The sequence below is a fragment of the Erigeron canadensis genome, chromosome 6 (genome assembly GCF_010389155.1).
Source record: "Erigeron canadensis isolate Cc75 chromosome 6, C_canadensis_v1, whole genome shotgun sequence".
Classification (NCBI taxonomy): Eukaryota; Viridiplantae; Streptophyta; class Magnoliopsida; order Asterales; family Asteraceae; genus Erigeron; species Erigeron canadensis.
The window spans coordinates 42,850,594-42,863,776 of record NC_057766.1 but is presented as its reverse complement, the minus strand read 5'-3'; the positions used below and the strand labels follow the sequence as shown (position 1 = coordinate 42,863,776).

Genomic DNA, 13,183 nt, shown 5'->3' with positions numbered 1-13,183 from the left:
GGATTGATATTCTTTAAAAGCTTCTTAAATTTAGCTTTGAACAAATATGTTGGAGAGCAACTAAAGCTTCTGAATAAAAATTCTACCCTAAAAAATGATGGTGATTTGATACTGTCTACTTGACATGTATGTTATTCAAAATTTTTTAGCTCAAAGATGTTAGATAGCAACTAAAGCTTTTGAAATACACTCCCTAAATTTTATTAGCAATGTCGTTTAATGGACATCGATCAAGTTTGTTATGCTTATCTATGAATATAGTGTTTGCATGACGGGTTATATTTCTCATTCTTTTCCATCTTTGATCTAATGGGTTTGGTTTTAACGGATATCAATGGATGACGTATATAAGGGGAATACCGCTTTCAATTCCAAACAGCTCCATTTCCGCTACAAAAAGAATCCATGTACCTAACAGAATAGAGCCTTCCTCCTAGTACCAACTGATAATTGGACAAGGAAGTTGTAAATCTGTGATAACTTCGGCTAGAAGAGAGGAGTCTAGCGCGCCCGCTGCTTTCGTACACCAGGGGGATAGAAGCCCACGGAGCAGTAGGCTAAGCCGGAAAGAGAGAGTAGTTGGTTCTATAATTGAAATAATGGAAACGCTTTGTCGTAGAGCTTCGCTAGCAGTGTCGAGCTTTGCTCGCGATTCGACTGTAACTAAGGACATGAATGGAATTTCAGAGCTCTATTTCCGAACAAATTTCTCCATCAGTAATGAAGATCACATTTGTAGGAATATAACAAAAATCCTTGCACAAAGGGGATGAAAGGATACTCTTCTTTTTTTACTGACTTGGTTCGTCACTCGTACGTAACCCGCCGCTTGTTACCTAGCTAGTGTTTGGAGCAGTCAATCCCGTCATACTGGCCGATATTACTAGTTTTATTCACTATTGGTCCTAGCTCGTCAATACCACATGAAAATAATCCCTCTCGAACCACTTATCAACCACTAAAGCTATATAACACTAATTATCATTGTCAGAACCAAAAACGCCTCGCAACCACAACCACTGACGATCATCCTCAATTTACCACTAGTCGGACTACTAGTGTAGAATTTGTGTAATACACCTACTTACTAGCTACGAGTATTACCTTAATTACAAGTCAATTTGTTTTTTTGAATGACCTCTCCACCTTTATTATTTTTAAAATTTATCGATGTACGGTTTTTGATATGAATTTTTTTTAATGGAATACACGAATAAAATGATTTATGGAGGAGAGAGAAAAAAAGAAGAGGCTGAGATTTAAGGAGAGGGATGAAAATTAGTGGTTGAAAAGTTGAAAACTTGAAAAAATTTGACAGAAACAAATTCTTTATAATTTAGCAGAGATAACAAATAGAAACAGAGATTATGATATATATATATATATATATATATCACCGTCATTCTAAATTGCAAAATATACAGTACAAGACTAGTAAAAGCAATGAAGTTTACAACTTAAATGGCAACCCGTTTACGCTGTTTTTGAGGGGACTAGGAGTGATAAAAAGAATTTTATCAACCCTCCTAAATTCATCCAATAACATTTATCCAACTCATTTTAATTTTTCACACCTCTCTAACTATTTTTACTACGCCCATTAAATTTTGAACCCTCACAAATTTTATTCAATCACAAACACTTTCTCTTTCTTATCCTCACACTCTTTCTCTTATTCCTCTCTCTTGGTCCCCACACTCCTCTCTCTTCTAGCCATGTGGTCCCTCCCACCTTTTGATTTTATCACCAACGACTTCCAATACCTCCAACATACCCGTCCAACTATAAAATCGATATCGGCGACGATGTTATCGCCAGTATGAACCATAAAATCGTGAGCCCGTTGCACCACTCCTTGCCCCCTAATGAAACGACTTGTATTGCACCATGAATAATAGACATGTGTGTGAGCATTAACCACGAATTCCAATTTTCCCCTTATTTTAATATACCAAATGATTCAACTATACATTTTATAATCTTGACTTAAAAGCGACTTGGGGGTAATATATGCAAATGCTCCTTTATTTTAAACATTAAAATTACTGTGGGTGGTCGAAGCAGTGAAGCGATGCCAACTTGCCAACCAACGCTGCCAATGGATTATTGATACTATATAAAAAGCATATATAAACGTGTGCCAATTATTTAATTTTGGAATATACATTATTTCCAAGTAACAAACTCATTAATGATATATACAGTATAAAAAATGGATTCCTCTAAAGTTAATATGAAATTTATAGGTCTAGTCTAGCATACTCGTAATATAATTAGATAAATATAAACAACACACGATGGTCGATTTCTCGATTGATGGTCGATTTCTCGATTGATGGTCTTAAGTCTAATGGTTGAACACAAGGATGTTTTAACAAAGGGTTTTAAAACAACTCCAGATAAACGGATTCATAATAGATTGAGTGTGAATGGGTGATCAATGAACGGATACAAAATTATTAAACCGTTTCAATATTTATATGCCAAAGTTAAGTTAAAATGTTCATAGAAACCAATATATACTCCTTTTGGTCTAGCGATATTGACCAAGCGATATTTCAAGGTTGCTGGTTCATTTTTTTTATTGTAGTCATTTTTTTAGATTATTAGACTGTTTCAAAATATAAAAGTGGGAAATAATATATCTACATCAATTTTTTGCTATCTACAACAAACGTATATATTGTACTGCACAATGTACAATTGTATAATACGTGCATTGTTGTATATGGCAAAATCTTGTTGTAGATTTACCACTCCCCTATAAAAGTTTTGTAAAAAATAAGAAAAAAAAATGATGGAACTGATACGTGAGAGAGAGAATGATTAGAGGGCAATTATGTAAAATTATAGAGCATGATGATAGAGTGGTAAAAAAATATTAAAAAAAGAAAGAAAGGGTAAGATAGGAAATTCGAGCAGCCGGCTTACGAGAAGAAATCATTGAGTAGCCAATCTGAAGCGGGAGGGAAAGAAGCATATTCGAATATCCGAATGGGATAATACCTTTCGTGTGCAATTTCCATCAACATTCGCTCGCTACGAATATACCCGGACCCACACTTATCCGACATGGCAACCATGCTGACGTACTTCGTTTATCGGCCATCCATATTTACACGTGTCAAATATATGTAAAATGTACATGTCCTAATCAGCTGATTTACATACGAGTACATCGGAAACTAAAATTTAAAAACTTATCTAAACGAAAACTAAAGAAAAAGATGTTAAAATGAAAAACATATTCAAACAAAATCAACAATTCGGATGATAAAGCCTTTTTTTTATATCATATTGAAACAAAATCAATAATACTTTATTATTATTATTATTATTATTATTATTATTATTATTATTATTATTATTATTATTATTATTATTACTATTACTATTACTATTATTATTATTATTATTTTAGAACAGAAAAAAAAAAATTCAACAATACTATATCCGTTTGATTAAATAAATATTGAAACTCACATCTACATTCACGAAACACAAAAAATACACTTACCATGACCGTTTTATCTCAAGCTTAGTTATTGAATAAAATAATTTACAAACTCAACTTATATATAGCCGATATGAATCTTGATATTCGTGTACGATGCGTAGTCCACAGATTGATTTAATGTGTATCAAAGGTAAAACGTAAAATATTGGTTTTCATGTGTTTTTAAAGTTTACCCAACAATTTTAAAAGTTGTATTTTTGTGAAAATTTGTTTCATGGACCTTTAAGTCTTATCCCATTTTGATTTATTTTTAGATAATGCCCGTAATATTCGAGACTCATGTTTTAACTTAAATTTAATGAATGTCTGCACAATACAACGACGATGAAAGGTTAGTGGCCGCAATAAGTGATGATAGTCTATGTTATTTATGTAAAAAGAGGTAGTGTAAATTAATTGTATCGAGGTATTATAAATATATGAAATGGATATTTTTAAAATAGTGAATATAAGTGATGAACATTTTGAAGATATCAACTTCCTATGTTAAAAAGAGAAATAAGGTAAATTCTTTGTGCATATATGTATAGAGGAACGGTTATTAAGAACTCATTAAAAAAAATAACTCAAGAACTATCTTGTACCACATATTTCTCTAATCTTTCTTTCTCTTTAATTTAAATAATAAAATTCATCTAAATCATTCAAAATGCTTTATCTCACAAACCGTAAATCATTAGACGAAACAAAAAGTAGGGGTAGTCTTAAAATTTCGCCCTCTTTCATTAGAGATCCAATTCGATATACTTTTGACGACTTTTTAATTTTTGTTTTTTCCCCCTCCTTTTACTTGTGTACGTGACATGTGTAAGATCATTGTTTTCACATATATATTAATAAATGAACATATGTACACCACAATGAAGGTTAAGGGCGAAGCCCATTAATCCTTGGTAGAACCATGGTGGCCAAGGGCGGAGCCCGTCAGTCCATGGCGGAGCCATAGTGGCTAAGGGCGGAGCCCGTTAGATAGATCACCCATTACCGGTCACCCCCTATGACCTATCACCACCAGCTTTGGTTTATGAATATCCTTAAGGGCGAAACCCGCTCCGAATCATAGTTTTTGTTCAACCTACACATGTGTAAGTTATGTGTAAGTACCAAAAAGAAAACAAAAATTAAAAAGTCATTAAAAGTATATCGAACTGGATCTCTAATGAAAGAGGACGAAATTTTAAGACTACCCATGCTTTTTGTTTCGTCTAACGATTTACGGTTTGTGAGATAAAACATTTTAAATGATTTGGATGAATTTGCATATTTAATTGAAGAGAGAGAGAAATAGAGAAAGAATGTGTGATCTATAATGGTTATTGAATTTATATTTTTTTATGAGTTTTCAAAATAACACACCCCTATATGTATAACTATATTGGAAAACAAATTCCCCATGTCTAAATTTTAAGTTTCAACATTTACTTTCCCAAATTGCCTTTCTATCTATTATATATATTTACCTAAAATAATTATAATACCACTTTTCTCTCTTTAAATCTTAACCAATCATTTTTTTCTTTCTCCTCCATAAATCATTTATTCCTTCAATTTATTCAAAATCTTTTTACTCAAAAACTGTACATCGATAAATTATAAAATTTATATGGATGTTCTTAAAATTTCATGCTCTTTCATTAGATTTGTCATTCGATATACTTTTGACGAATTTTTAAATCCGAAGTCGGAATCCGTAAGGTTAAGGATTTTGGCTATTACACTATATAACCTATAACACGTTATGACCTATCACCCCCACCATCTCATCGCCGTAACGTGCGGGTTCTTAATCTCGTGTATAAAAAAGCCAAAACTTGAAGGACTAAAGAAGTAAATACATGCTTATTGCCTAAATCCCGATGCACGCCCATATATCACGTATACATCAATATTTACCATATAATCCCTAAATATATAGAGAAGTATGAAGGATAATTTTTTTTTTGAATGGCATATAGCTGAAATAAGAAGTGATGTTTCGAACCTGCGCCGTTTGAGAACCAAACAACACGTGCAAGCCATAACACTTGGTCTAGGTGGAATTGGTTATAAAACTTAATTTTTAATTAGAGTAATTAAATCATGATGTCCATACAACATCACAATTTTTCAAATCTTTTATCTATATTATTTGTTGAATTACGATATTATACAAAGTTAATATGTCATTAATTATTTGTAACAAAGAAAAACTTTCAGCAGATAATATCTACATTTAACTTCATATCATTCTTTTATATTATCTTATAAAAAATATAATTAACATAGATATTTAATTAATAATTTATGATACAAAACATTTTCTAAATTAATAGTATCATTAAATTTTAAATTGTCTTATTTATAAGTATTAATTTGGTAACAGTTATAACGAAAACTTAATATGTCTACATCATATCAAGTATCAGGTGAGAAATAATGTAATTGTAATTTGAAAGAAAATTAAAATACTCGTAATAAGGTAGACGTTTGAAATATTTTACAACAATTTTTTATTGGCAAATGAAGGTTGTAATCGAATTTGCACCATATCTACGGATTTAGTTTTTATGGGTGTTGGATTCGGGGCAAATTTTCTCTTGAACAATCTGGACTAAGTAATAGCCCATAATGGGGGCCCAAGATACATCAGTTTCCTAGCTTTTCCAATTTTCCTCTTTCACATTACGGTCCACATTGATGGAACTTTTATTTTCATTTTATGGGTATGATAAAGTTACCGGTACGGCGGTACTTGCCAGAATCACACATAATCACCATAGAAGAACCAGGTGTGCTAACATGGCGTGTGCAATAATTCACTTTAGTGTTCTATATAGTTATAGCTCGTAATAAAAATTAATTGTTTCAGATGAATATAATAATCCGAATATAGATTTTGGAAAAAGTCGTAAGAAAAATCAAATTAAATAATACACTTTTGAAAAACTAGCATGGTTCTGTTGTGAATATCAATGGCTGACAATGAACCATATATAGGTGAACACAAGAAAAGTGTTGAGAAAAGGATTAAATTTACAACTAATTTATCAAATAACGCTACACTTGATTTAAATACAAATAAATATATTAATATATTGGTTTGATTCATTGATAATATACGTACGTAGATGACAAAATATTGTTGTGTAGGATAATATCAAAATAATGTCGTCCATCCATAAATAAAATTATTTATCCAAAACTACCCGTAACTTGTGGCTCTCCCTCCAACCCTTACCAATATTTCTTCTTCATGAGGCACACAATTTCTAACCCTTAGAGCTCACACAACACAACACAACACCATGAATGACAAAGTAGACAAGCTAGTGATATTCCTAGCAAAGAGAGATGGCATTGATAAGCTAGTCAAAACCTTCCAATATGTCTCAAAACTTCTTGTTTGGCACCTTGAAACCACCAATCCAAAAGTAGCCCATCGTGCCAAACAGTGTGAGGTGGCATCAGGTTTAAGCCGAAAAGCCTTCAGGACTGGACGGTTTCTCACGGGTTTCAACGCCCTAAGGAGAAACCCGGGCCCAACCCCGAGTTACAGGCTGCTTTCGGTCTTTGCCAACGCAGGGGAAATGGTTTATTTCTTTTTTGACCATATCTTGTGGCTATCAAGAACCGGCGTTATTGATGCAAATTTGGCCAAAAGAATGAGTTATATATCAGCTTTCGGGGAATCACTTGGGTATGTGTTCTTTTGTGTTATTGAATATATTATGATCAAAGAAGGGATTGAACGAGAACGAAAAATAAAAATGGGAGAATCAGAGGAAAAGGTTGATGAAATTAAGAAGATCAAGGTTGATAGAGTGATGAGATTAATGGCTGTGGCTGCTAATGTGGCTGACTTAATTATTGGGCTGGCTGAGATTGAGCCCAATCCATTTTGTAATCATGCGGTATCACTTGGAATTAGTGGGTTGGTCTCTGCATGGGCCGGCTGGTATAGAAATTGGCCTACTTGAAAGACTTTGATAATCATGTATTATATATACATATCGTTTTAAAAAAAAATATTACTTTTGCATCTTCTTATTTTGGCTGTTATAATTTCCAATCTTCTTCCATATACAATATAGATAGATCTGCAAATACTTTGGACCGAGTGCCAAGTATCACACATAATTGAAGTAACATGGTCTGTTAGGATTTATTAATTAACAAGAAGGTATGTTTGTACTTCAAAACCAAATTTCCGTTATTCAAAATTTAATATGAGTAAGTTTTGATTATCATGGCTTTATATCACATCCTTAATTTTATTTTATAAATTATCCTAGAAAAGAAGCAAAACTATTATAAAGATACCGCTGCTGATTAACTTAAATGATAAAAAAAGTTTGATCCATTGGTAAAGTATTTAACTTTAGAAGGATCTACCTGGGTTCGAGTCTCATTTCTCACATTTGTAAGGGTGAATTAATAAGAGTTTTTTTTTAGAGAGTCCTACTTTAAAAATTTTTTTTACTACAGTAATAATTAAGGATGGCCGGGTTGATACTTACCAAAAAAGTTACTAGCAAATACAGTATGTCTTCGAATTATAAAGAAAAAAAAAGTTGAAAGTTAAAACTAAATGAAAGGGCAAGTAAAAACGGATGGCAAACTTTACCAATTATAAAAGGCCACGTGTGAAAGTGGCGGTTAACATTTGAAAAGATTTATATGCAAGGACGACACTTAAAATCAAAACCGCTTCATAATCTGGTTTTTTCACATCAACGTACCGGACATTCGATACCAACACTGCTTCCAATTCATATTAATTACACAACATTCGCCCGCTAATTAGAACAAGGAATTTTTTTGTTTATTCTTAATCAAAGTTTATATAGCCTCAACATGGCGTCTACTTTAGCAACCAGATTTGAACACGCGATGACTCCCACAGCCATGAGATCGTATCTCGCAGAGTTTCTCTCCACATTCTTTTTTGTATTCGCAGCAACCGGCTCCGCAATGTCTTCAAGTATAGATATACATATATCTCTCTATCTATATGTGTAACATTTTTATATATTTTATGTGTTTGTTAAATTGTTATGCATAATGGATGAGTCTATATTAATTAATTAATTAATTGTTTGTACGTACTAATTTGTAGGGAAGATGATGCCGGAAGCAGCAATCGTTGATCCGTCTAGCCTTGTAGCCACAGGGATTGCAACTGCTTTTGCGTTGTCGGTTTCTGTTTATGTTTCGGTTAATGTTTCTGGTGGTCATGTCAACCCAGCGGTCACGTTTGGGATGGCGGTAGGGGGACATATTAGTATTCCTTTGGCAATATGCTATTCGCTTTCTCAAATGTTTGGTTCCGTCTTTGCGTGTGTCATCTTGAAATTCATGACTGTATCCACGGTACGTACACACATTATATTATATATTCCTTAAATATAATTAAATTATTTTACAATATATATACATAGATTCATCATGTTATTCGTTATCCACTATAATGTCAGTACATATTCTTAATTAGTATATAGGATTGCTTTTGCAATGATATGATCATCCAAGTTTTAAAATTTAAATTGCAAATAATCAGTTAAATTTTCAAGTATCTAATTATTTAGGACAAAATTTTCAAGCGAAATTGTGTATTTATAAAATTACTCGTATTAGAGTTTTTGAGAGAAATAATCCATTTGAAACTAACTTATAAATAATGCAATCTCAAACTCCCTTCAAAAAAAAAAAAAAGTTTTTGGGGAAAAAAAGAGCATTGTGTAAAGTATTAAATTATTTTTATTGATCTTGTCTAGGATCTTCCGGTTCATGGGATTCCACAAGAAATGACAGGATTTGGAGCAACAATTCTAGAAGGGGTAATGACATTCGCGTTGGTGTACACTGTTTACGCGGCCGGAGACCCAAGACGTGGAGCATTTGGTACCATGGGGCCGTTGGTGATTGGGTTGATAGCAGGAGCCAATGTGTTGGCTTCTGGCCCGTTTACAGGCGGGTCAATGAACCCGGCGTACTCTTTTGGGACTGCTGTTGTTGGTGGGACTTTCAGGAATCAGGCTGTGTATTGGATCGGACCCTTGATTGGAGCAGGCGCTGCAAGTGTTGTATATGATACTGTGGTGTTTCCTTCTCAATCGCCTGAAGATTCTATTCGGGGAGTTACCGATGGCATTGGCGTTTAACTTCTTGATTATCAATTGTAGTTACTGTAACTATTTAATTTGGACCAAAGTTTGTTTTAATTCTAGTTTAACTAATAATTGTGTAATAATAGTATCAGTCTATATTAAATATTGTCTTTTATTTCTATGCGTTAGATTAGACTAGTATAATTATCCGTAAGATGAGACCGGCTTAAGTATGTTATTTATAAGCTTTGACGTATTATTTTATACTCTTTTAAACATATCAGTCTATAAATATTGTCTTTGTTGTTTTTTATAACCTTTTTTCAAACCATATCACTTTCACGTATCGTATAAAGCTTTATACCCATTGTTGCAATGTGTACCTTTTTCTTAGCCATGGCTCAAGATAGTACTTTGTTTTAAAAACTATCTTTGTTCTATACAGATTTGTATACATATGTTTAACATACATTTAGTTGAAAATTTTAATTACACAACTATAGTTAAATAGCGTGGCCAATTAAAATTTCAAAAAATAAATATAGATGGTGCAGGTATACAATGGGGTTGATTGGGTGAAGTATATCTATGCAAGCTACAAAGCTTATAAGATATAAAGGAAGATTAGTAAAGATTGTATTTGATGCATAAAAGTACGTAATTATAGTCATAGGCAATGAAATATTATTATCTTAGCACGTAGCTAGAGAAAGTTGCATTAGTTGGGTTAAAATTAGTAAACAACTAGATATATTGCCCCGGGCGTTAGTCCCGGAGATAATTATCTATACTGTTGACTAATGTCATTAAAACATTTTTGTAGTAAAAATATACGATGTCACTGATACATACATAACGCGATGTAATTATATAACTCTTTATGCCAAAGAGTAGTTGCATTACCCATTATGTTAAAAATGGATAAAATTGTCTACGTCTCAAAGTCTCTCATGGGTAACCATAAACGGTTTTGAGTCTCAAGACTCTTTAAAAAGTACAGCAAAAGGAATTTACACATATACCACTTTTTTTAAAATATGATATGTTTGTTATTGTCGTTGTTGATTGTTGTTGCGTAACTTAACTTTTTTTCCAAGTTATAAAATTAGTTAAAGTTTTGTGGTCACAATAGCACGATTTTTCTTTACTTTTGTAAATTGGGTAGAGCTTAAATTCATAGATATTATAAAGAGCTTAAATTTATAAATATTATAAAGCTAAAAGTATTGTGGTGTATTATATGAGTGTATGACTCATATACATGCATTTACAAAGTTTTACATATGGAGTCATTTGACTTTCACAACACAGATGTACATTTGGAATTCACTTTTAAATTAACGGCTAAAATTACATCCTCAAAGTTACATCTCATCCATACATTACAATTTCACATCGGTGGTTTTTATATCTCAAAAAAACAGAGATACAAAAGAGTATAGTTTCCCCACACACATATCAATCTCCTCATAGCTTTAACCTTTAACAAATACTATTTTTCTTGAATATCTCCCTTCTAATTTGTTTTCATATCAAAGGTTTTTACAATTAAATCCAAATTTTTTAAATTAAATGCAAGTTTAAAGCAATATATGGCGGAGGAGGTGGTTCATTGTATCAAACGCGTCGTCATAATGGCAGATCCTGTCAAACAATTAACTTTGTTGCAAAGTGTTTGTTCTTGTTGCAGAAGATGGAGGAAAGGAGCCGTGGTTCGTTCTATGCGGTGTGGGTGACCGAAAATCCAACGGGATGGTGCCGTTATGGAAAATGCAACGGGAAGGTACGATCTCATTGAATGGGCGACCGGAAAATCTAACAGAGACGGCAGATATGTTTTTCACTAAGTTAATTCATTTCTTTTACCAGATTTGATGTTTTTGTCAAGGTATAAGCCTTGGTTTTTTTCTTAAGTGTGTAAATATCATTTGCAGTTTCTTTAGTGTACCAAACTGATGTTATTGACTTATCAGCATATGTTAGCGACGAGCGTTCTGGTGGTGGTTGAAGACTTGGTAAATTATGAAGAATGAAGAAGGGTCAAAAAAGAAAAGATGAGAAAAGGGCGTGTGTGTATTGTAATTGGGAATTTGGGATAAAGTCTGGTTCAGATCCAAAAGGTTAATAATGTTGTACATTATGCTGAAAGTCATGTAACTTGTACATTATGCATAAAGTCTTGTAAAAAAGCAGTTGGTTTTTAGTATTAGGGGTGAGTATGAATCGGTTTGGTTCGGTTTTTCCCTAAAACCGAAACCAAAACCGATCCATTCGGTTTTTAGAGAACTAAAACCATTGGATTCGGTTTTTGTTCGGTTCGGTTTCTCGGTTTTCCGGTTCGGTTTGGATCGGTTTTGGGTTTTTTTAATAAATTTTGTTTTTTAGGTTTTTTTAAATATTATGTTATAAATTTAACTTTCAATTGTTAAGAAAAAATATGATATAAAAATTCAGCTACATAGAAGCTTTTTATTAAGTAATTATATTTTTTAGGTGTTAAAATTTGCATAACTTTTATAAAACGAATTGTTTTTACTACATGTTTTTATTAAAAATATACAATTTGTATAGATTTGTACAATAAAAAGATAAAAAGATTAAATTATTAACATATTTATAAATTATAAGTAATAAATATAAATGTAATATGATATAAAAATAAAATAATATAAAATATATTTAGTTCGGTTCGGTTTTGATCGGTTTTTTGGCATATGAAACCGAAAACCGAACCGATCCGTTCGGTTTTTAGAAAACGAAAACCAAACCAATGGATTTCGTGCGGTTTTCGGTTTGGTTTTGTCGGGTTTTTTCGGTTTTGATTTTCCGGTTCGGTTTTTGCTCACCCCTTTTAGTATATAGGTTAAAGGGATCGTATTAGGTGTATTGTACCATGTGCATAGGAAGTTGTAGATTATAAGTTATATTTTAGTATATAGATAATGAAAATGTTAAACGCAACCCTTAGGACATCATTTATTGTGTATAAAAAATTTTGTACCTCCCATATCAAAAGTCTACCCTTAAATTTTATATGAAGTGTACAACTATTTAATTCACCTTAATTGCAGCCCTAAGGGTTGCGTTTAACAAATTTTTTTTTTTTATGTTGGTAATTTTATTTTCAAAATTTTATTTTATAAAATTTGTGTTTTCTGTTAGTCATGTTTAGTTGTAAAAAATACTCTGTTTTTTTTAAAAAGTAATTTAAAAATACGTATCAAATATAAGTTTTCGGAAAAATTTCTAAGAAAATAACAGATATCATTTTTTCATTTTACAACATCAAATTGAAAAATAACATTTTGATTTTTTCCGTTTATTATTTTTATTTTTCATCACTCTATCCTTTACATGTTTATTTTTTTCATTTTTCATTTCTATTTTTTCAATATAATTTTTTAATTTTTTAAAATTTGAAATGAAAATAATGTATTTTAATTTGAATGCATTTTAGAATTCTCATTTGTTTTATAGACATTAAAATTCCCTCCATTTTTTAAAGAGTTAAAAATAAAATACTGAAAAATATTTTTCACAACTAAACATTTAAATAAACATAAATTAATATGACGTGATT

The 13,183-nt window shown here is 31.8% G+C and overlaps 2 protein-coding genes across 2 annotated transcripts; both read left to right on the top strand.

Annotated features, from left to right (window-relative positions):
* Window positions 1-6,726: 6,726 nt before the first annotated feature.
* LOC122605392 (peroxisomal membrane protein 11-4) lies at window positions 6,727-7,543 on the top strand. Its single transcript, XM_043778334.1, has one exon. The coding sequence runs from the start codon at window positions 6,802-6,804 to the stop codon at window positions 7,471-7,473; it is 672 nt and encodes a 223-aa protein (XP_043634269.1). The 5' UTR covers window positions 6,727-6,801; the 3' UTR covers window positions 7,474-7,543.
* Window positions 7,544-7,888: 345 nt separating this feature from the next.
* On the top strand, window positions 7,889-9,784 carry LOC122605391 (probable aquaporin TIP5-1). Its single transcript, XM_043778333.1, has 3 exons — window positions 7,889-8,477; window positions 8,613-8,866; window positions 9,271-9,784. The coding sequence occupies exons 1-3, from the start codon at window positions 8,351-8,353 to the stop codon at window positions 9,655-9,657; spliced, it is 768 nt and encodes a 255-aa protein (XP_043634268.1). The 5' UTR covers window positions 7,889-8,350; the 3' UTR covers window positions 9,658-9,784.
* The last annotated feature ends 3,399 nt before the right edge of the window (window positions 9,785-13,183 follow it).

Bases quoted from the DNA above. Each gene is read 5' to 3' on its own strand.
- LOC122605392 (XM_043778334.1), top strand. From the start codon at position 6,802: ATGAATGACAAAGTAGACAAGCTAGTGATATTCCTAGCAAAGAGAGAT.
- LOC122605391 (XM_043778333.1), top strand. From the start codon at position 8,351: ATGGCGTCTACTTTAGCAACCAGATTTGAACACGCGATGACTCCCACA. The intron at 8,478-8,612 runs GTATAGATATAC...ACTAATTTGTAG, and splicing joins CGGCTCCGCAATGTCTTCAA to GGAAGATGATGCCGGAAGCA. The intron at 8,867-9,270 runs GTACGTACACAC...GATCTTGTCTAG, and splicing joins AATTCATGACTGTATCCACG to GATCTTCCGGTTCATGGGAT.